The sequence below is a fragment of the Gossypium hirsutum genome, chromosome D03, assembly GCF_007990345.1.
Source record: "Gossypium hirsutum isolate 1008001.06 chromosome D03, Gossypium_hirsutum_v2.1, whole genome shotgun sequence".
Taxonomy (NCBI): domain Eukaryota; kingdom Viridiplantae; phylum Streptophyta; class Magnoliopsida; order Malvales; family Malvaceae; genus Gossypium; species Gossypium hirsutum.
This window is the reverse complement of record NC_053439.1, coordinates 8,275,798-8,301,270: the sequence shown is the minus strand read 5'-3', so window position 1 is coordinate 8,301,270 and position 25,473 is coordinate 8,275,798. Positions and strand designations below refer to the sequence as shown.

Below are 25,473 nucleotides of genomic sequence, written 5' to 3'. Positions count from 1 at the left end.
TTGTAACTTTTCATTTTATCTTTCTGCACTTTCTTTCCCAACTCAAAAGTACAAAGACCTTCTTGTAGCTTTGAGTGTTTACTATCAATTTTAATCAATTTTTCTTTAGTTTTTGCTTCCAAAGTTGCAATTGAATACTCAAAACCAAGGGATCTTGTGTTACGCTCTATTGCAACAATCAAAATCAAGGACTTCAACAAAATATTTGAACAATTTCTGAACTCTTTAATTTTTGTACTGTTTATTTTTAAAATGAACGTGAAAATTATTGGGCTTTGTTTGTTCAAGATGAGCATGAACTATTTTTTTTGGGTAGTTGGTTAATTGAATTGTTGAACAATTATTTTAAGGATTAAAGACTAAATTGAATAATTCGACCAAAATTTAATAGACATAGAAACTTGGAATTGACAACTCTAGGTGTAAACGTAAATAAATGAAACCAAAATGAGGCGTTATCTTGTAAGAAATCAATTGGACCCATTTAGTTTAAGCTAGATCAAGAGACTAATTGGACTAAATTGTAAATTAGGTAAACTATTGACCAGGAGGTATTAATTAATCCGATTAGAAAATTATTCCTTCAAATCCCCTAACTCGAGAATTAATTATCAACACAGAAATTAATCAGCTATCGCTGTTTTCTTTGACTATTTCTATTATAAATTTTGGAATTTTTACAATTAAGTCCTTTAGTTATCATTATAGAGTAAAACCTTCAATTTGTGCTATGTCATATTATAGTTTGTTAGATTTTAGCTATTTAGACTTTCTCTTTTGCATGTTTGTTACTTTTAATTCAATCTTATCAATCTATCCCTTGTGAGTTTGATCCTTGTAATACTCCATAAGTGTTCCATTGTACACTTTATAAATATTACAACTTGACTTGTTACACTTGCAGTACACCGCCTGTTTTAATCATTATTTGCAATTTTCTCTGCTCAGTGCACATACATTAAGGCACGATCAACAGCCTTCTTAGTTATTATCATACCACGAACTGTGTCAAGTGTGGGCTCGAGCAACACAGACCAAATCATAAAAAAGAAACGATTTACTAGTAGGATAAGAATCTATGAATGTTGTGTGTAGTATGCTTTTAAGTCAACTGATGCTCTCTGTTTATCTAGAGATGTACAAGAGTTTTGGCTGAATAAGTAGTGAACTATAATTTAATGTCATGTAAAAAAAATAAACATAAGCCCTAAATCCCATGCCACCATTTGAAATAAAATATTACAGTCTACGAATCAATTTAAAACAAAATATGAAGATTTAATATGTTAGAATTAAAAAATGATAATGCCGAGACCTTCTGAATGTCATGCCCGCATCCTAACCTGATGGGTTATCTACATGATGAAAATAAAAGGGGAGTGAGCTATGAAGCTCAGTGTGAGTTCCATCAAAAGACAACCAAAGCAATTGATAAGCATATTAAATCCACTTACATAACTTACATCACATTTAGAAAATTTGGTATATCAAAATAACATAAAAGTTTTCACAATGTATAAGCAAAAACACATAAACCATATCTCAAGCAAATATCACTTTCAAATCTCTAAACCAAGCTATGATCCACAACATCACTTACCACAAACACTCAACTTATACACAAGCACAAAATATACCACTTATAAATAAATACAGGTTACTCCTATTACATGCCATATATACCAAAATAAACGTTTTCAAAGTCTACCAAAAGATAGCTGGATAGTGTGACCTTCAACTTGATCCGATTGCCCTGTTCCGCAAAATAATATCTACAAAAAAAAACAAGAAAAATGACATGAGTAAGCTCCAATGAGCTTAATAAGCTCACACGTTAAAAATGATACAACTTACCTTGAAAACATAGTTTAATAATTAACAAACTCATTAAGTAACATTAACCCTGTCAACCACAAGCATTCAACAGGTGAGTTACATATATATGAGCCATTTAATCATCCCATTCGTACGATATCAAACATTATCAAGTCACGATCTAATATAAAAAATCATATATACAAGTAATCCACAAGGCATCATAACCAAATATCAAATACATATCATCATCATGTCATTTAACCATTGAAATTCAGCTCGATGAACTATATAAACAAATACGAATACACGGTTATCCACCTAAAACACACAAGAATGCTCAATCGAACTAGTATAACCAAGAACACGCTTAGGCACCAAGTGCTTAGCTCGTAGGCTAACATCCTTCCAAAAACATGCCTAGGCACCAAGTGCCAAGCCCGTAAGCTTTACATCCTCCACCATAAACACACCAGAATCCCTGTAAATATAACTCGGTAATCCACAACAAATGTTAGACTCTGGTATATCCAATGTATAATAACAAGTGAAGAATCATCATCTCATCACAAGTCAATCCCGTACAACATGGAAAATAACCTATTGGCAAACCAATTGTATCCTTTCCTATGTTAATCCAGGCTCGATACACAAAATTGTATAACACTTTACAATTCAATCACTTTCTCACCTTGTATCAATTTGTTATAATTTAATTATATACACATATTCAAAAAACCATAATTCACAAGTCAATATAGTATTAGAAAATATATTAAATTAAACCGTATGAACTTACCAGGGCTAAATAGAAAAAATTGCAATGTTAGAGACTAATCAACAATTTCTCTTTTCTACGATTATCTACCAGTTCTCGATCTAAAAAGTATTTTATTTTAATTATCAATCTCAAATACTTTATAATAATCCATTTAATTCCTATGACTTCTTTATTGACATTATTCACAATTTCCCTAAACTTTTACATTTTATTCAATTTAGCCCCTTGTAACACCCCTAACCCGTATCCATCTCCAGAATAGGGTTATAGAGCATTACCGGAGTTTACAAATTAATTTACAGATATTTCATTTCATCAAGCATTCATATTTAAAATCAATCAAAATTAAAACATTAATGAGCTAATGTTGGCCAATTTAACTCATACATGTCATTATAACCAGAATCAAAACATCCAAAATTATCGATATAATTAATGGATAGTGTGATAAACATTCATACATCCATTCAATGCATTATTCCCCTTTTTAGCAAATATATCAATGTTTCATCAATTTTCATACAATGAACATTCAAATCATATTCACATCAATAACATACATTTCAAGCATTTAAGAATATATTTCAAGTTACAAGAACTTACCAGACTAAATTGCAGAAATACCAAAAATTCAGGGACATTTTGGTAATTTTCTATTTTCCTCGAATTTCCACCCAATCATGATCTAAATTAATATTTCATTCAATTTATTAATTTAAATAATAAAACAATTCATTTCATGTATTTTGGTCACTTTTTGACATTTTTACCAATTTACCCTTAAAATATTACTTTTATTCAATTTAGTCCATGAACCTAAAACATGCAAATTGGCCATTTTTAATGAAAACTCATGTCCACTAGAGTCATAGTCACTAAATTATTTCTATCTTGAGCTACGAAACTCCGAATTAAGATCCGCTAAATTCATATGAAACTAGACTCACATATCTTTTTACTATAAAATCTTTAGAATTTTTGGTTTAGCCAATAAGTACAGTTTATTTTTTAAAGTTTCCCCTGTTTCACTACTTGATAGTTCCGACCCCTCTTCACTAAAAATTAATTATCTCTTTGTACAGAATTTTTATGATGTTTTTGTTTGTTTATATTGAAAATAGACTCATTTATTATTTTAAACATATAAATTTAAGCATCTAATTATTTTTATTCAATTTTTTATGATTTTCCAAAGTCAGAATAGGGGAACCCGAATTCATTCTGACCTTGTCTCACAAATTTTATTATATCTCATGATTTACAATTCCATTACTTACACTGTTTCTTCTGTGAAAAACTAGACTTAATAAGATTTAATTCCATATTTTTTTCATCCTCTAATTAAATTTCCAAAATTTATGGTGATTTTTCAAAGTTAACCTACTACTGCTGTCCAAAACTGTTTTAGTGCAAGATGTTGATTACTAAATTTATAACTCCCTTATTCCCTTTCTCTATAATATTTCCCATCATTTTCACTTATTTCCCTTCACTAATATATCAAGAACATAAGAATTTATTTAAGAAAACTCTACTATAACATCATTTTCATACTTTTTCAACAATACCAAACTTAAAAATATATTGAAATCTTGATGTTCTTACCTTATGCTGTTGATTTCAATCTTTAACTTGATTTTCTCTCTCCTCCAGCTTCTATTTATTGAATCTAACTTGACATTCTAGCTCCCCATTGTCTCCTTATTATTTTTCTCTCTTGGAAGCTATGGAAATTCTTTTGATTTCTAGGTGAAAATAGTAAAATTTTGGTGAAAGGACCAAATTGTAAAGAAAGCAAAACTTTTTTCTTCTCTTCTCTTCTAACGTTGGTTGCATGGAAAGATGATGATTTCCTCCCTTTTATATTAATCATTTAATAATAAAATAATACTAAAAATCTTAATAAAATATTAATTAAATAACATTTATCTAATTAATTAATTAAAAATATCACAAACATCATCATTACTTTCTAGAATTCTCTCTCTATTTGACCATTTTGCCCTTTATAATCTTTTGAAATTTCATCCTTGAGTCATCACTTAATTTGGTAAAATTGCAATTTAGTCCCTCAAAATTCTTCACCTTTTCAATTTGGTCCTAATTCATCCATTTTTTTGTTTCTAGATTATTCCACCCTTAAATATTTACACTATTGGTCCTTCAAATTTTTCATATTTACACTTTAACCCCTTAAATTTTGAGTATTTACTCTTGGGGAATAAAACTTTTCTCACTTTTGCAATTTAATCCTTTCTTGAATTAATATGTCATAATATACTTCCCAATGTTGACATAACTCAATATTACCCTTTTTATCACTTTATTTCCTTATTTTACTATATCAATGATATTATCTTACTTTCTTACTGTAGTAATTTTCGGGGTATTACACCCCTAAAATCGAAACAAGCTTATTTTCACAATTAATCCCTATACCCGTTATGTGGAATTCATTTCCATCCCAAATCAGCCCTCTAATTTTTAATTTTTACAAGAAAACCATGTCAAATTCAACATACGTTCAATTTAGTCCTTAAACCTAAAAACTATACAAAAATCATTTTACAACATAGTCCTATTTCAACATCAAGCTTTAAATGCAAGCATAAACATCAAGAAAGCTTCATGAACATCAATGGTAAGTTTTAAAAACTTTGACAGTTTCACAAAATAGTCTCTAGGCTAGCTAGATTAAGCTACAACGATCTCAAAAACACAAAATTCATGGAAAATGGGTGAAAATGGACTTACATGCAAAGAATTTAACTTGGTTGAACCTTGGAGGTTTAAAAATGGCTTTCTCAAGCTTTTTTTTTCTCAATTCGTGAAAATGTCTAAGTGGATGATGATTATGATGATATTCATTTTTTTATGTTTTTAATTATTTTATTTTTATAAATTTACATTTTAGTTAATAAACTTGAAAATAAACAACATCAACCATATGTAATATTTAACTATGGACTAATTGCAAGATAAAACCTCCCACTTTCACTATGTAAGCCATTTAATTATCAAAAATTAATATAAAGCAACTTTTACAACTTTTACGATTTAGTCTTTTTTCCTTAATTAACTAGACAACCCTCAAAATTACTAGACCATTATTTACAAACTCATACGTCGGGATTGTGGTCTCAAAACCACTATTTCGACACTATTGGTAAACGGGTTGTTACAAGCAGTACACAATTCAAAAGAAAAAGATGGTCGTAGTGAGGCATTGTTTACACATATGGAGACACTATTTGTTGGGTTTTAGGTTCGTGGTATTTACGGATAATATTGCAAATATTTATTTTCTAACTCAAAAAAAGTTGTCTCCTAAGCAAGCTCGTGATCTGCCATAATTTGTTATGGAAAATTAGATTCTTTTCGCTACTTAAGGAGCTTGTAATAAAGCATTTTCATGTTATTTTCATTAGTTTTAAGAATTATTTAGTATTTATATTCAATTGAATAAAATGAGTTTTTTTTATGATGTTTCGTGACCAATTAGGCCAATTCAAGACCAAGGAAGTCTAACAAGTTGATGAAGTGTGCAGGATACAACTGGAGCTAAAGAGTTAGTAGACTAGACCGAATGTCGCAACATTTGGACACCAAAGTCGCGACACTGAAGCTACTCTAACACTTAAACGAATGTTCGACCAACATCTACAAGGCAAGCATACTGATCCCAAAGTCACGAACTTTTTGAGCGATTTTCTTGCACAGCGGAAAAATAAAAATTTGAAATTCGAGCCGTTTTGTGATATTTATAGCAATAAACTTTTTCTCAAACTAATACATGTGCTTTGAGTGAGACAGATTGTAGATGTTCTAAGCTTTCAACCGAATGACCTTCTTTATTATTCTCGTACCATGAACTACTTCGAGTATGGGCTCGAAAAATTTCGAATCAAATGCAAAACTAGAAATAATTTTCTTTACTTTTGGTAGGAAAGTAAATATCTCTCTCTTATATAAACCGGTAGAATTGTTATTCTTGGAAAATAGAATTTACACTTAGAAATAAATTCTGACTATTTTCAGGCAAAATAACAATATCTCAAAGTTGTGTAAAACTATTATTCTTTTTAGCCCTACCGATGTCATCTATATATGGGGAGAGAAAATGAAACCCTTGTTGAATTAGTAGAAGCATTTAATGCCTATTTAATAGAATTTCCTAGTTAAACTAAGAGAGAGAGGGGCAACAACCCTAGTTAAACATACTAAGATTTGTCATCCATTAAATTCATTATGAGGGGATTTTGGGCCTTTACAGTACCGGGTCCATTTATAAGTGTTTCTTGGACTTTTAACCCAGCATTTTATAATTCAATCCAAACCAATGCGTGTTTTTTCTATTTTTCAAAATAAACATCATAAATTTATTTTAATTTCTAAATTAAATAATTTTTCAAATCGATTCTTATTTTTTTTAAAATCATGGAAACTTTACTGTAAAAGAATTTATGAGAAAATATATTTAATTTTTATACATTCTACGGATTTACAGTGACTAATTAATTTAATTCTATTTTCGAAATTCAATTATTTAATAATTCAAAAAATCATAAATTAATTCTCAGGTCATTTCCGTACTCAGTGAGAAATCCACATTCATTTTCAAATGTTTCCCATTTCTCTAACTTTATCATTTCTATAAATTTCTATTAATTTGATTTAACATGCAATTCATTTCTAGTTTCAACGAGCTAACAGAGGAACCGATTGGACATATGTGATTAGGGTTCAAATGATTTATAATTAAGTTCCATCTTTTCATCTATCATGTAATGCTAATGAGAGGATATCATTTACCCATGTCTTGGGTTATGAATTCCATTATTGTGAATGATGCCACATACTGCAGAAGTCATATACCCAACGCATCAGCTTTTAGTTCATTATCTATTTGAACTGAGGCTTTTACTTGCATCAAAGTATACGAGTCATACATACATAGTCCATCTTCCACTCAGGATTAAAGTATGCTACACTATGACCATCACAAGTAAATAAATTCATAAATGGATTAAAGATCTATTCTACTTGGGACTCATCCGCTCCGATGCCCAAGACAAAGCATCTCTCCAATTAGATTTTATAAACGATATATTAGTCTTTCAATCAGTTTGCTCATTTCTAATTAGACTAAGGACATATTTAGGTTTGTCTACTAATATAATTTGTCTTTCTGTATTACGATCCGACTACATAATACTGCTTAGTATTAGTTAAACGTTAGATAACTAGTGAGCTAATATTTGTTTCTAGTTTTCTTTACATGCAAAAACCACATGAAGATATTATACAAAGGATATTAATTTAATACATGAATAATTTTTATTAACCAATATGTTCAAAAAATTTACAAGTATACAAACGAATATACAGCACTTAGGGCACCATATCCAACAGAAGTTGCAACATTCAAACTTGGAAATCGCAACATTCAAGACAATATCCCAAAGATGGAAGACGATCCCAAAGTGCAGCAAAGTCGCGACATTCAACCCTACTCTAGAGATTCGAGCAAACTGCCTGCAAAGTCATGACATTGATGTTCGACGAACCTAAAATCTGCAAGGGTGTTTCTATTCATTCAATCGACATTAACTTGGAATTAATGGCCGAGATAACCCAATTAGGTCAAAGACTATTAGATCTACATATGTAACTTGAAAACATTAGATTTGGGGGGCTCGTTTATGTTTTAGTTGCGTAGATTAGTAAGTTTTAAGGATTTAACTTTGTTCTTTTCAAGTTTTCTAAGTTAAAGGAATTTTTAGTTTTTTGTTCTTTTATTTCTTTTCTTTTCTTTTCTTTTCACACTTTGTTTATTACGGAGTTCCAATCACAAGTATTCACGGATCTACATTGTCACCCTAACGATCTCAAGCTTCAGAGTTTTAGGATTTTCTGAGCATCTCTTACTCTTTTCTTATTGTGTTTCATTATTTTAGTGTTTTACAATTTGAATAGATTAATTGTATATAGAATGGGTAACAACTAAATCTGTAGGAAGATTGGTTAATTGAAGTGGGTGTAATTAATCTAAGTTAAGGTTAAAATTTGATTAGTTGGATTAGCTCGAATGTGCTTAAACCCTAGAATTGATGACTTTAGGAAGTAATTTAGGTAGATGAGACTGAAAAAGTATTATACCTAGAACCAGTTCAATTTAGCCCGATTTAGATCCATCAGGTCAAAAAATAAGTGGACTAAGTCGATTAGTTAATTTAATTATAGGTCAAAAGGTATTAATTAGGTTAATTATTAATTAATTGATAAAATCCTTAATTTTAGGTTAATTATAACCATGAATATTAATCAATCTTTTGCTTATCACTTTTGATTGTTAATTTGGTAATTTTGATATTTATGCAATTTAGTCCTTTCCGTAGTTAAATCCACAAATTTAATAGTTAACCGTAATACAGTTAGTAGATTAGTAGCTACCTAGACTTAGCTTAGCGTGTTAGCCATTACTGTTAGTTCAATTTAACCATACCTCTCTTGGGTATGATCCTCAGAATACTTCCACTATTTTATTGTACAAATCTATATTACAATTTAACCTATACACTTATAGACACCACAATTTATTTATAAATATTTAATTACATTATTCTAAGCCCTGGTGCACGATGCAGGGGTGCGCTCAACTCATTGGCAAGTTTTCTTAGAAGAATTTGATTTTAGTATAAAGTATAAGCTGAGGAAAGCCAATGCAGTGGTTGATGCACTAAGTCAAAAATAAAGTTTGTAGCAATCAGTCAACTTGATAGTTCCTTATTAGAGCACATTAGAAAAGGATTGTCTCATAATCCCAGAACCAAAACATTGATTGAGCTTGCCAAAGAAAAGAAAAAAAAGGCAATTTTGGCTTAAGGAAGATTTGTTGTATACTCAGGGGCATTATCTTTATGTGCCTTAATATGGGAAATTGTGCAAGAAGATCATGAAAAAGTGTCATGATTCGAGATGGGCTGGCTATCTAGGTATGCATCGCACATTGGTTCTTTTGGAGGATCATTATTGTTGGCCTCATATAGGTGATGATGGTGAGACCTATGTGAAAACCTGTCTAGTGTGACAACAAGACAAGGTAGAGTTAAAAACGCCGGTCGATTTATTGCAGCCTTTACCCATTTCGAAACACCCATGAGAGAGTGTATCTATGGACTTTATTATTGGTTTGCCTAAATCTGATGGGTTTGTGAGTATTATTGTTGTGGTTGACAGATTTTCAAGTATGGAACCTCCATTCCAGGAACCAATGAGTGTCTTACTGAGGAGGTAGCTCATTTGTTCCTTTAGGCATGTGGTGAAATATTATGAAGTGCTACAATCTATTGTTAGTGACTGAGATGGGCAGTTTATGGGCCAGTTCTGGACAGTGTTGTTCAACTTGACGAGGTCAGACCTAAAATTTTCCACCAGCATGCATTCGCAAACTGATGGGCAAACTGAGAGAGTAATTGCTTTATTGGAGACTTATCTTTGGGATTATGTGAGTGCCACACAGAGGGACTAGCCAAAGTTGTTGGATGTGGCCTAATTTTCTCATAATTTACAGCATAGTTGGGACACAAATCAGAGTCCATTCAAGATAGTGATGGGGCAAAAACCAATCACAGTCAACGATGTTGTGACCCATCATGCAAAACCAAATCCAGCAACTTATCAAATTACTAAAGATTGGCAAGAGCATAATAACTTAGCCAGAGCTTACCTACATAAGGCAAGTAAGCGCAACAAGAAGTGGGTTGATCAAAACCATAAAGATGTGCAGTTTCAGTTTAGTAACTCAATCATTGCTAAATTGAACTTGATTTTGTGCCACACTGGCTTGCACAAGGGGCTTGTGCAATGGTATAAGGGACCTTTTAGAGTTTTGAAGAGGGTAGGAAATGTGGCCTACAAATTGGAGTTACCAGCAAAACTCAAGTTTCATTTGGTGTTCTGTGTCGTATGCTTAAGCTTTTCCATAAAGATCTGGAGGATCCAAATTAAGGTAAGTTTGAATGAGCACCAAATGAGGGCAAATGTCATTGTAATCGTAATGTTAAATGCTTCATGGCAGACTGAGTGATTCGATGAAGTACTACAAGCTGAGGCATAAGTACTTTGTTTGATGGAAGGGACTTCCCCATAGTGAGGCTAGTTGGGAACCTACCAAGGCTTTAGGATAGTTCTAAGAGAAGATAGACCAGTTCTATTTCAAAGACGGGACAAGGATGTTGCAAGAACAAGTGGGGGAGAATGTCACGAACCATACAAAGGAACCCTCAAATGATGCAAACATTTTAGACTCTTCATGTTCCTTTAGGGTCTTTCGGCCAAACAAGACTGGCCCATTGCTTGGAAGAGACTCAATGCCCATCTATTTGGATCCATGTTAAAATGTAAACACTCCAGTAACTTATATTTTTATTAGGAAAATTATTATAAATCCTAAAGGATAAGAATGTAAATAGTTTAAATTCCTTTGGACTCTTATCGTGTAATAGGCACTAATCTCAGCCATTAATGTAAATCAACTTGTACCGTTGGATCTAGGGGAGCTCAACTATAAATAGAGCCCTCCCCCTTTATTTATAATCACTTCATGCTTGAGTTAAAGATATTTTTGAGAGCATTTACTCAAACACTTGGTATACTATTGTTTTCCTGTGGCTTTTCTGTTTAATCCAAGTTCCTTTACCTTTTCGAGTTGCTTTTACTTTACTTTGGTGCCTCAGAGAAATTCCTTTGTGATTTCTCATTTTTTAGAAGAAGGTTGACTTAGGCAGGTATGAAGCAAAGAAATCACCTAAGGCCGCGCGACTTGTTAGACTTAAGTTCTAGCCCTATGACACATACAACTCATTGTTGAGGCTTAATAAAGAGTTTATTCCTATGAATGAAAGATACTAAAGAAAAAGCAGATTCCGAGTTAAAGAAATTACTTTCGTTTCTTTAAAAATCTATGTTTTTTTTTGTTGACCATGTATTCTTCATATTTGCAATATTTTGTACATTAGATAATTTTTTTGTAAATTAGTATGTGTTAAAATAAACGTCAATAATGATGGTACAACGATCACAAAGCAATAAGAAAAGAAAAACAAGAACACACAGATTTTAAGTAGAAACCCTTTCAGGAAAAAATCACTTGTAGAGGAGGATAAATTCACTAGTGTTAAAAAACGAATGATACAAGAGGAGTTTTAACTACATCTATTTAAGGGTTGAAAAGCCTTATTCTAATCAAAGTCAAATAGAAGAAGTATAATTCTATACGACCCTCGGCCTTTCGTCCCCACGTATCCCCTTATTTTGCCACTATATTTATTTCTTCAACAAGTGTTGAGATTCTAGAGGAAAAAAATATGAATATTTAATTAAAATAAATAAATATCCAAACAATGCAATATAATTACTAAAATTCTCGATTTTGTGATACATTTGATTTTGATTTCTTATTCGAGATTTTTAAAAAAATTAAGCATTGAATACAAATATGATGAGAATTAATTCATATACTCGTGATTAATGGCACAATCATATATATATATATATATTGGTTATAGTGGTAATTATAATTAGTCAACAGCATAAAATTACCAATTATGTAATATTAAAATTAGCATAAAATTAACCCTAAACCCTATTATATTCAATTAGAATTATATTGCTAAAATAATAACATATTCCATAGTTCAGTAATATAATCAAATCCCATAATATATTCAATTAGCTGTATACATGGAAAGTTATTTCTTTTTTATTTCTTTAAGTATGATTAATTTAATTTATGTAAAAAATAACATGTATCATAAATAATCGGTGCCATTCAACTCACCTAGAATTAGGACTTGCCTAAATTATCCTAAAACTTTGTTGAAATATATATTAGTTTTTTTTATTTGGGTTTTGTGTTTATAAATTAAAATATATTTAATAATTTTGAATTTTTTAAATGAAGTTTTAAAAATTTTTAATTTTCACTTAAATGAAGTTTTAAATGAAATTTTTATTAATTAAATTACAATAAAAATATATTAAATTTGTATATATGTTTAATAAAAAATCAAAATTTGTTTTAACATATTTACCCATTTTTTAAACATTTATATAAACATTTATAAAATTTGAACAATTAAAAAATATATTTTAAAATATACATGTTAAACGTTTTAAAGTTTTTAATTTTTAAAAAATAAATATATAATTTCATAAAAGGATGATATTAGAAATTAAAAATAAAAATTATTTTTTTAAGTTATTATTATTATTATTATTGAAGGCAAACAAATCATATTTAAAACTCGTACCCACTTTAAATATAATTAAAAAGGGAAGTATTTTTGAAATTCAAAATTTCTATTTTTGCTTCCATACTTTCTTCTTCTTTTCTTTTGTTAAAAAAATTGAAGTAAACTTCTAATTATACGACTCTACTAAGAGTCAGACTTTATTTTAGACCGCTGAATATCATTTTTTAGTAGATCCTGAACACCCTCAGGTGACTCAACAAAGTAACATTTCACATTCAAATCTCCATTCAACATCTTTGCTATGCAACCCACAACCTTGTTTTGCTCATTCGAAACATGTCAAAATTTAACTTGCCATTTCTTCAAAATCATAGTATGTATAAGTCGAATTTTTGAAAGATTACTGTCAGCCGCATATCCATTACTAACCACATCAATCAAGATAGCATTATCACTTTTATACCTTCTTTTATAATATATATTATATTGTTATATATATTTTTAAAGATTCTGTAAGTATATTTGATTGATAGGTTAAGGAATATACAACTGATAATAATTTATCGATAATGATATATTGTATTAGTTGAAAATTTGAGCCCTTTATCCATTGTGATTATCATATGATGTTTAATACTCGTGTTCAACCCTTAAACAACCACAAATTTTCGATCATATTTTCAATTATGTGTGTAAAATTATATTTGATTGACGAGTTATAAAACTTATAGTTATAGGGTAATAATTATAAGGTAATAAATTTTTACCCTATAATTATATATATTAAAAGATCATGTAATTGTATTTGATTGACAGGTTAAGAAATATAAAATCGGTAATAATTAATCGATAATGATATATTGTATTAGTTGCAATTTTGAGCCATTTATGCATCATGATTATCATGCGATGTTTAACACCCGTGTTGATTAATGAGACCATTTTTTAAAAAGTAACTATAATGGTAATATACAATTTTATGTATTATCAATAAAACAAATGTAATTACCATTATCGATTGATGTGTTGTTTAATGTGTTAATACATCATCAATAAAACAAATATAGTTATGAGTTTAAAATTGATATATTTAAATGCCTCATTAATGTAATTAAAAATTGTAAAAAAAATTCTAATTAAAAATAGTAAGAAAATCATATTTAAAACTTAATAAAGGCATCACTCGCTTTAAATATAACTAAAAAATGAAGAAGAAACATTTTGAAACTCAACGTTTTTATATATGCTCCTCTACCATATATAAGACTAGTTTTCTTATCCATTTGTAATTCATAAAAATGAGAGTATTTTATAGATTTGAATTTTTTTTTGAACATTAATCTCATTATAAGTTCTTATCATAATTATTATTTTTAATACAATACTTAAAACTACTCATAACCTCTCCCCAACTCTTAAATAGGAGGATAATGCACTTCAACATACTCGAAACTACGATGCCAATCGAGCTCAAATTTAATTTTAATTGTATCGTAATTTTAATATGTTTATGATAAGGCTTAATTTTATTAAAGTTAAGTCAAAAAAGTTATTAAAGCTTAGACCATTGCAGACTCCATTGAAACGTATATAGTAATAATAGTTGAAGATTGCATTTAATAATAAAGTTTAATTTTTTTAATGAATATTAATCAAAATAAAAACTTTGTTTGAAAAGAGTATTGTACGGTAAGAGGACCGTTTGATATTGGATGCTTCTTTATAATCTTAAAACAAAGTAAAATAAGGAGGATTATAATTGTAAATTTTAAAACGGAAATATTTTTATTGGAAAGCTAAAACATGGAGGGGTTAATGGCCAATTAACCCATTGGCATTTGGTATAAATAGTCGATTTCTTCCTTATAATGAATAAAAAAAATTTTGAGTAAAAGCTAAAAAAAATATAGCTTTCCCTCTTTCTTCTCATGTACTAAGATCCAATCCTGTTTGTGGATTAAATTAAAAATTTTAAAGCGGGGGCATCTTGTATGTAAGTTGTGAGTGGATTTGAGCGGGCGGTGAGGATAAATTATTAAGTAGAATAAAATAATCAAATACTAAAATAATTATGTTAGTGCATATTGAGATATGACTGCTGTGATGGAGATACGGATTTGCAAAGAATAAAATGATGAATTTTAAAAGAATTTTCTGTAACAATATTAGCTTTATACAATGTAGAGAGTAGGTTGTGATGAAGTAAAGTATATAAGTGAGTCTCCTCGTGACTTTGTCTTTTAATGTCGTGATCACGAGTTCTCTAATGTCACGATTTGTTAAGTTAGAGAGTCACGTCATGATCACTTAGTCCTATACTAATATTGGACCGTTTTGACCTATTTTGTTTTCTAAGGGCTTGTTTTCAATCAACCACAAAAAGTTTTTAAATGGTTTTAAAATGATTTATGAGCCTTCAAAATGTTTTTATACCATTTTAAAGATTTTTATTTAGATTTTTTAGAATTTTAATTTGTATTAAAAATTTTTATTTCCTTAACCGTAATGACCTCCTTTCAATCAACGAGCTTCAAACACCCGTTTTACAAATTAACATTGTCCACATATGTTTACAAAGACTTGAAATGATTTATAATGGTAAGTAAGATTTTTTTCTAAACTCTCCCGACTTGATGTAAAGAATATTAACATGTTGCAAAATAAGCATTTTTATAAAAGAAAATGTTAAGCTCAAATTTAAATATACTCCGGTAGCACCTCTTATTCGTACTGTACGTCGAGGCAAGTAAGGGGTGTTACAAATATGGTGAAAATGGACCTTGAATAATTTTATAAGGGACTCAACACTTATATTAGGATAGGATACATAGGCTTATCCTTGAGTACTTACTAGGCTTTTTAAGTTTACGCATTAGTGGTTTCAGTATAAGTAATAGATTTGGTGAGAAGTAAGGTCTGAGCTTGGGAGCTCCTCATCACACTTCATTTGAGGTTTTAATATATTTATATTAGTTGTAATTGAATAAGGACTTAACTTGTACATGGTATTTTTAAAATTTGAGTTGAAATTCAAGTCATTTTTATGTTATAAATCAAGCTTATTTTGTTATTTGACTTGAATGTGTTTATGCTTTGTATTTTGAATTTAAATGAGTTTTAAAATTGATTTTTAATGATTTGAAATATATAGGAATGATTTTAAGTAAACATGATTTTAAGCGTTTTTGAACTAAATTTTAGCTTTAGGGGTCCAAGTATCGACACTTGCCCTCAATGGTATTGCAACAATTCCAATAGAAAGTCAATTGCTATAGTGCGGGGGACTTGTATCGACACAACCGGGGACTTGTTCCACGACAAGTGTCTAGATTCAAAGCATTGCACTTTTTGAGTTATTTAGAATTTTCAGGGTTCATTTTGGGTCCCAGACACCTTCAACCATCCTTGAACCACTTCAAAATGATTTTAAAATGCTTCTAAAGTCTTTTATTTGACTCAAACTTGGATTATTAATTTTATAAAAAAAATGTTTTAAAGCTATAAATTATGATAAAATTCCTATTTTTCTCAACTTGAATGATCTTGTTTTAAGCTAATGAACTTTGAACATTCGTTTTATGATTTGAATGTGTCCCCATAAGTATTCAATAACCTAAAATAACTTCAAATCACATTTTATTCCTTCTTAAATGTTGAGAATGGTTTTAAAGGAATTTTATAAATTTCTTAAATGACGTTTTTTTTAAAGAAATTTTTTATATAAGTCTAAAAGTGTTTTGGTAGCACTTCTCATTCATACCGTACGTCAAGATGAGTGAGGGGTGTTACATATTTAATAACAACCCCAGTAGTCTATTGTATATTTAGCACTAGTATTTAGTTAGATGTTAATGTATCAATACATGAATTATATATCATGAAAAAAAAAACACTTCCAAAGATTGAATAAAGTAGGTGAAGATTGCAAAATTTAAAAGATAATATATAGAAGAAGATAACAATTGTAAAGGAAACAACCTAAATGAACTTAATAGAAGAAGATAACAATTGTAAAGGAAACAACCTAAATGAACTTACTCTACTTGTCCTGGTGTTAAGATGTATATATACAATTTCAGCCTCCCTTATTCCATCATCTCGCGCATTGTTCCACTATCTTAACTCTATTTTCTTCCATTCTCCCAACTAGAATCTTGCCTTGTTAGGAAGTTATGAGAATTTATGTAAGTAGTGGAAAAATAAGGAAGGACTAGTTAGCAATTTAACCAATTTTAAATAAAAATCAAGAGGTTTTTGTTAGGAAGTGTTTAGAAAAGTAAAGAAAAGATGAAAGCATTCATCTCCTTCTTGAGCAAGCCAACCGTCAGCCCCTTCTCATATTCACCAAACTTTTTTTTATTTCATTTAGGTCATTTCTCCATTTCTAAGTCATATCAAGCTTATTTTTTTTCCATTTCTTTGATGTTTCTTTAGTAAAAACAATAGATAAAGCTAGTAGATACCTTAGTTTTGTGAGAAGAGCTTTAATAGAGGAGTTAAAGGAGAGAGAAAGTAAGAATTAGTTGGTGATTTTAAGAGATTAAGGTAAGAAATAATAGAAACTCTCATAACATACATGTTTATTTCATTATATGGTATGAGAAAGTTGTTTGATAAGATTTTAACATATGAATACTATGTGTTTGATATGTTGTTGAAGAAAAAGAGAAGAAGTTTGAGGACAAAAGTGAAGGAAAAGGAAAATAGAAGGTCAAAGAGTAAGAAGGAAGAAACAAATCATCTCAAATTTTGGTTGTAAGTACTTCAAGTAGTTAATTTTGTTTAAGTTATGTTAATTATGTTAAATAAGAAGCTTAACTACTATATTAATGATGTTATGAGAAGTGTTTAGTAGAGGTAATGTAAATGTTATAAATTGTAGTTTTGGTGCGCCATTATATGATGAATTGTGGTGATAGTGAAAAAGCACTAAATTGGAGAAATTAAAATATGTTATGATATTGTGAATATGTGGAAAGTAGGTTTAGATAAATTAATGTAAAAATTATGGTGTTGTATGTGATAAAAATGAATAGAATTTACAAGTTTTAGTGTCATTATTGTGATAAGGACTAAATTGTGAAAAGAACAGTGTTGTATTATTTTCCGTCAAGTGAATGGATTTAAAGGTTTGATAATAAGAATAACCCATGTAGACGAGTCCCGAACTATTAGGGTTTAGATGGCATGCCATTAAGGAAAATTATCCCGCTTATCATATTTTTTGGCACTTCGGTATTTATTGTTATTTGCACTATGTGCCTAGTGATATATGAGATGCATTAAAAATACATTATTGATTTATTTCTGTATATCCTAAGTGTTTAGCTAGTTTACATTGGGTTACAATATCGTAATTCAACTACTGTCAATTAATGGGTTACGGTAAGTACTGGTAAGTACGATTTTAGAAAAATGTTAAACTTCAAGGACTAAATTTGATATGAAGTATATGTGTATATAGCGAATATATTTTAATTTCATTATTAGTAAAATTTAAAATCTTGAAGTACTTGCTAAGTCTTCACTGGCTTACCGTGTTAATTTTCTAATGCGTAGGTACAGTAGATCCCGTCAGGCTAATATCGATGTCGAGAGCATCCCATCTCATCACCGCTTCAAGTGTCACTAGAGTATGTATAATTTTTGGAATTAGTATGACATGTACATAGGTTCTTGGTATGGGTGAATGTTAGAAGGATTAAAATGAAAACTTTGAAAACCTTGCTACTTTGGTGATCTAATGATATATATTTTGTTAGTATTTGAAATGAATTTATAATAGTTTAACATATGTTTGCATATGTGATGTTATTATATGGCTATTGTGATGAATTTTAATGAGTTTGAGGTTAATTGAATTGGTTTTGAAGTGTTGGATTGTTTTGAATCAATGTAGGGGGTTTTTAGCAATTTTTCTAACTGATTTTGCCCCAATTTGACCCAAAATATTAATACCAGGGGGTAAGGTATCAATACCTGGGCCTTGAAATCGAAATTTTTTGAAACATAAAGCAATTTTGGTATCAATATTGATTTTGGTATCGATCATTGGGCCTAAGGTATCAATACTTTCATTAAAATTTTGAAATTTTGGAGTTCTAGAATGCCATTTTGGTATCGATGCCTCATGTTTTAGTATCGATACTTGTCACTTGTATTGATTGAAAATCATTTTTAAACATACTCGATTAACCAATAATGCCCCTAAACTTCTAATATAATATTATCAGATTGTTTAAATGAGAATTTTATCATTTAATGTTTAAAATACGGGTATGAGGGTGTTACATCACCTCTCCCTTGTAAACTAATTTACTAAATAATTCACAAAGCCAAACTGTTTTGCAAAATAATTTTCCTAACTCACCATAAAATCATTGTCTCAAGTTATAATCCAAAAGGAAAAACATTATTTATTTATTTATTTTTGTCATGTGCAATTGCATGCTCTTTTTTCACTATTACCACTTAGTTTCCATTCTCTCTTAAAAATCACAACACATCACATTGTTTATGAAAAATAGAGAATGATTTAAATGTCAGATGGTCACATGAACTTTGTTTATGACAGACTAAAGACATATTTTTCCTTTGTCACATGCCCTTTACATTTTCTCTTATTTAAAATGAAAAAGCCTTTTGGTTTCTCCAAAATACCATGAATGTCCTTTCTCATTAATGTACAAAATTCCCATAAAACCCCTCCCTTAATTTAATCCTTAAATAATGGCTAATTTACGAGTCTTTTTCCTTTCCCTTTTTGGGTCATAAGAAAGAAAGCAACCTGTATTTCTATCTATCTTGTCCAAAAATCAACACCTTCTCTAAAACCTACTCCAATAAAACAAATTCTACAGTGTGTAAAAAATATATAGAGAAAGCCGGTGAGAGGGCAGTGGCAGTCAGTCTTCAATATTTTAGTAGCCGGTGTTCCAACTAAGACCAACTCATTGTTGTTCTACACGTTCTCCGCGGCTTCACTTCACCATTTCTCAATGAAAACACCCATTTCAAAGAAACTTCTCTTTCCACTTCAAAAACCCGTCTCTTCCTTTTTCTTTTATGACATAACACAACTATAAACTTCACCCATCCTTATGTCTTAGCTCTCTCCTTTCTATAAGTTTTAGTAGATAGCAGTTGGAGATCGACAAATGAGAGAAACTTAGAAAGAAAAAGAGTTTTGATTGTTCTGATTTAAAGAGGTTTTTTTGTTCAAGATTAGACTAAAGGAAGAGATCTGGAAAAGAAAATCGTTTTTTCTTTCGTAAAGTAGACAAATTAAAAGGGTGAGCATTTATCTATGTTGGTGTTGTTAATGCTATGCTAAAGATCTGTTTTTTTTTTTTGGTTTAGATATTTTTGGATCTTTTCTTTCTTAAAGGAAAATTGGGTTTATGTTGCTTTTTGTTTTCTTGGGGTTAATTTGTTTGGTTGATGGGAAAATGTGGTAGCTAGGGAGGGATGAAATGAAGTTTTGGATAAGTGGTGTTTTTGATCCGGGCTTTAGAGGTACCCTGTTCGCTATTAGTGCTTTGATTGAAGTTTAGATTTAGTTTTGAGGCATAATAATCTTTGTATGTTTATACTTAGATTTTTCTACGTGTAGATTTGGTGTTTTTCGAGAAATTTTATTGTTTGAGAACAAAACAACGATGTTATTTTTTGTTTGGTGTCCAAGAAGCTGCGGTAAACCGAGGGAAAGTTTTTGAATTGTTTGCTTAGTGAGAACGATTTGTTTAACTGGGCCCACTCCTGGTTGCCTTTAAACTTTCTCGGAATCTAAAATTCTTGTTGTAAAGTTTAGTACAGATCTGTTAACGTAGAAAAAGTTCTTCGATTTTTATTGCAGATGTTGACTTAATTTGACATTAAATTCATATGATTTATATACCTTTACCATCTATTACTTAATTGTCCAAATCATGTGTATTTTAAGTTGCTTTTATGTTGATATTGGCAGTCAAATAGAGGATGAGATTGTAGTTCAGAACCGTGAAATCTCTACTAGTGCTTCTAGTGATATAATTTTATGTCTTCTGGAAATTCAGGATCTAAGGAGAATTCTCTGGTAGAGCTAAAAAACCATGGCTTCAAAGTCTTTTAAAGGGACCCGATCTTCTTTGTCGATCTCCTCTGATGCAACTGAGTCGCAGAAGCCTCCTATACCTCCAACTGTGACATTTGGCCGGAGAACATCCTCGGGTCGTTATGTCAGCTATTCAAGGGATGATCTTGATAGTGAGCTTAGTAGCAGCGATTTCATGAACTACACAGTGCATATACCCCCAACCCCTGACAACCAACCCATGGACCCTTCTATTTCTCAGAAGGTTGAAGAGCAATATGTATCGAATTCGCTTTTTACTGGTGGATTCAATAGTGTTACACGAGCTCACCTTATGGACAAGGTGATAGAATCTGAAGCAAACCATCCACAGATGGCTGGTGCAAAAGGCTCTTCCTGTGCTGTTCCTGGCTGTGATGCAAAGATAATGAGTGATGAACGTGGTGCGGATATTCTCCCTTGTGAGTGTGATTTCAAAATTTGTCGGGATTGTTACATTGATGCTGTGAAATCAGGGGATGGATTATGCCCTGGATGTAAGGAACCATATAAGAACACAGATCTGGATGAAGCAGCAGTGGATAATAGTTCCAGGCCACTTCCACTTCTGCCCCCTGCTACAATGTCCAAAATGGAGAGGAGGTTGTCTTTAATGAAATCAATGAAGTCAGGGCTGATGAGGAGTCAAACTGGAGATTTCGATCACAATCGTTGGCTGTTTGAGACTAGAGGGACATATGGTTATGGCAATGCTATATGGCCAAAGGATGGTAATATAGGTAATGGTAAAGATGATGAAGTTGCTGAGCCAACAGAATTGATGAATAAACCGTGGAGGCCACTTACTCGGAAATTAAAAATACCAGCAGCTGTTCTCAGCCCATACCGGTATAGTCTACATTTCTACATCACCCTACATCTTGTATTTCTTCTCTATGGTTTTAGATTTTACAATGACAATAACTCCTTGAAAACTAGAGCTTTTATTTGTCTTTGAACATTTGAGCTTTTTTGCCACATTTATGCACAGTAGCTTAGCATGATTGCTTGTTGTACTAATGAATATAGGAAGGTGACTACATTGATCCTGTCTCTCATTTTTGTTTCATTACCTTTTAACCTTTCTTTTTATGCTTGCAGGCTTCTGATATTTTTGCGAATTGTTGTCCTTGGGTTGTTTTTGGCTTGGAGGGTGAACCATCCAAACAATGATGCTATTTGGCTATGGGGAATGTCTGTGGTTTGTGAAATTTGGTTTGCTTTTTCATGGCTTCTTGACCAACTGCCCAAGCTCTGCCCCATCAATCGTTCTACAGACCTTAACGTGTTGAAGGACAAATTTGAAACACCAACCCTTAACAACCCTACTGGTAAATCTGACCTTCCAGGCATAGATGTCTTTGTCTCTACTGCAGATCCCGAGAAAGAACCACCACTTGTCACTGCAAACACTATCTTGTCAATTCTAGCAGCGGATTACCCTGTTGAAAAACTTGCTTGTTATGTTTCTGATGATGGAGGAGCACTTTTAACTTTTGAGGCCATGGCTGAAGCAGCAAGTTTTGCTAATATATGGGTTCCATTTTGCCGTAAACATAACATTGAACCCAGGAATCCAGAATCTTACTTCAATCTTAAGAGGGATCCTTACAAGAACAAAGTCAAACCAGATTTTGTCAAGGACCGCCGACGAGTTAAACGTGAGTATGATGAATTCAAAGTCCGTATCAATGGTTTGCCAGACTCCATACGCCGTAGGTCTGATGCATTTCACGCAAGGGAGGAAATCAAGGCAATGAAGCTGCAGAGACAGAATAGGGAAGATGAACCTGTAGAGGCTGTGAAGATTCCAAAAGCCACATGGATGGCTGATGGAACTCATTGGCCTGGGACTTGGTTAAATCCAGCTAATGAGCACTCCCGGGGTGACCATGCTGGTATAATACAGGTATAAATATTTTCAAGATATTATTTTTCACATTTTCAACTAGGACATTGTTTGAACATATTTTCTCCCCTTCTTTTGCTTTGGATTGGTATTATCAAGTTTTAAGATGTTTCACTTTGGTAGATAAAGTGAGTACTAGCCTATAATGTGATGCTGCATTTCCATTTTTTAATCTCTTAAATTTTGATTTCATAGGTGATGCTGAAACCACCCAGTGATGAACCATTACACGGAACTGCTGATGATAGGCTCATTGATCTAACTGATGTTGATATTCGTCTCCCTTTGCTTGTCTATGTTTCTCGTGAGAAGCGCCCAGGCTATGACCACAACAAGAAGGCAGGTGCCATGAATGCCCTTGTTCGGGCATCTGCAATTATGTCTAATGGCCCATTCATCCTGAACCTTGACTGCGATCACTATATCTACAACTCTCAGGCAATGAGGGAAGGCATGTGCTTCATGATGGATCGAGGAGGTGATCGCATTTGTTATGTCCAGTTCCCTCAAAGGTTTGAGGGGATTGACCCTTCTGATCGCTATGCCAATAACAATACTGTTTTCTTTGATGTAAACATGCGAGCCCTTGATGGTCTTATGGGCCCTGTCTACGTCGGAACTGGATGCCTCTTTCGGAGGGTTGCCCTTTATGGCTTTGACCCACCTCGATCGAAAGAACACCACCCTGGTTGCTGCAGCTGCTGCTTTTTTGGTCGTAACAAGAAGCATTCCTCAATGGCACACAGCCCTGAGGAAAATCGTGCTCTGAGAATGGGTGATTCTGATGACGAGGAGATGAACCTGTCCCTGCTTCCAAAGAGGTTTGGGAACTCAACATTTCTCATTGATTCAATTCCTGTGGCCGAGTTTCAAGGTCGTCCCCTTGCAGATCATCCAGCTGTGAAGAATGGGCGCCCACCTGGTGCTCTCACCATTCCCCGTGAACTTCTTGATGCCTCGACAGTTGCAGAGGCAATCAGTGTCATTTCATGCTGGTATGAGGATAAGACTGAGTGGGGACACCGTGTTGGGTGGATTTATGGGTCTGTTACTGAAGATGTGGTCACAGGATATAGAATGCACAACAGAGGATGGAGATCAGTTTATTGTGTGACTAAGCGTGATGCATTCCGTGGAACTGCTCCAATCAATCTCACTGATAGGCTTCACCAAGTCTTGCGTTGGGCTACTGGTTCAGTTGAGATTTTCTTTTCCCGTAACAATGCTCTCCTAGCCAGTCCTAGAATGAAGATTCTACAGAGAATTGCCTATCTAAATGTTGGAATCTACCCCTTCACCTCCATTTTCTTGATTGTCTACTGTTTTCTCCCGGCACTTTCGTTGTTCTCTGGCCAGTTCATTGTCCAGACTCTCAACGTAACATTCCTTACTTACCTCCTCATCATAACAGTTACTCTTTGTTTACTAGCTGTGCTTGAAATTAAGTGGTCTGGCATTGAGTTAGAAGAGTGGTGGAGAAACGAGCAGTTTTGGTTGATCGGGGGGACAAGTGCTCATCTTGCTGCCGTGCTTCAGGGTCTGTTGAAAGTGATTGCTGGGATTGAGATTTCTTTCACCTTGACATCAAAATCAGCAGGAGATGACTTGGATGATGAGTTTGCTGATCTCTACGTAGTCAAATGGACATCCTTAATGATACCACCGATCACGATCATGATGGTCAACTTAATAGCAATAGCAGTCGGGTTCAGCCGAACAATTTACAGTGTTATCCCTCAGTGGAGTCGTCTACTAGGTGGAGTTTTCTTCAGCTTCTGGGTTCTGGCTCATCTCTATCCTTTTGCTAAAGGGCTGATGGGAAGAAGAGGGAGGACACCTACCATTGTGTTCGTATGGTCAGGTCTTATGGCCATCACCATATCCCTCCTTTGGGTTGCAATCAATCCCCCATCCACCACTAACCAAATTGGAGGATCATTCCAGTTCCCTTGATTGGACATTTTTTATGTTAAAGGTGAAACACTTCTATTATCGTATTCCTTTATTTATTCCTTTTTTCTTCCTCCTCCAAGCTGATATGCTGGTGAAAAAACTAGGCATGTTCTATGTTATCATGTGCCAATTGGAATATACTTTTAGCAGCATTTTTAGTGAGTTTTCATGGGATAGATCCAACAAAAAACTGGTTTCCCTGCTCTTTTGTTCTTATTGTATGATGTTTACGTGTACTCACTGAATAGTTAACTTTTTTCTTCAACTTTTTCTGGTGGATCGCCATCTATATTTATGCTTCAATGCAATTGTTTTTTTGGGTAGCTTTGATTGATTGATGAACAAAACCATAAGAAAGGCAAAGTAATTTTACGATATTTCTTCATTCCACTGGTAGTGTCATTTGATGATGATATTTATAATTTTTTACTTTTATGTTATATTTATATTTATTTTATTTATAATGCCTATTGTAGATTATATATGACTATGTTTTCCTCCATGTATATACTGTTAAAATCAAATTAATTGACTGAATTGATTTAATTCGGTTAATCGGTTGGTAGTCAAATTTAGTTCGGTTATAAGTTGGTTAATGATTTTTTAAAATTTCAATTATAAATTAATTCGGTTCGAAATTGAATAATTA

The 25,473-nt window shown here is 32.0% G+C and overlaps 1 protein-coding gene across 1 annotated transcript; it reads left to right on the top strand.

Annotated features, from left to right (window-relative positions):
• Window positions 1-19,622: 19,622 nt before the first annotated feature.
• On the top strand, window positions 19,623-25,089 carry LOC107950561 (cellulose synthase-like protein D3). Its single transcript, XM_016885440.2, has 4 exons — window positions 19,623-20,144; window positions 20,907-21,811; window positions 22,064-22,871; window positions 23,067-25,089. Exons 2-4 carry the CDS (start codon window positions 20,943-20,945, stop codon window positions 24,822-24,824), a joined length of 3,435 nt encoding a protein of 1,144 aa, XP_016740929.1. The 5' UTR covers window positions 19,623-20,144; window positions 20,907-20,942; the 3' UTR covers window positions 24,825-25,089.
• Window positions 25,090-25,473: the final 384 nt, after the last annotated feature.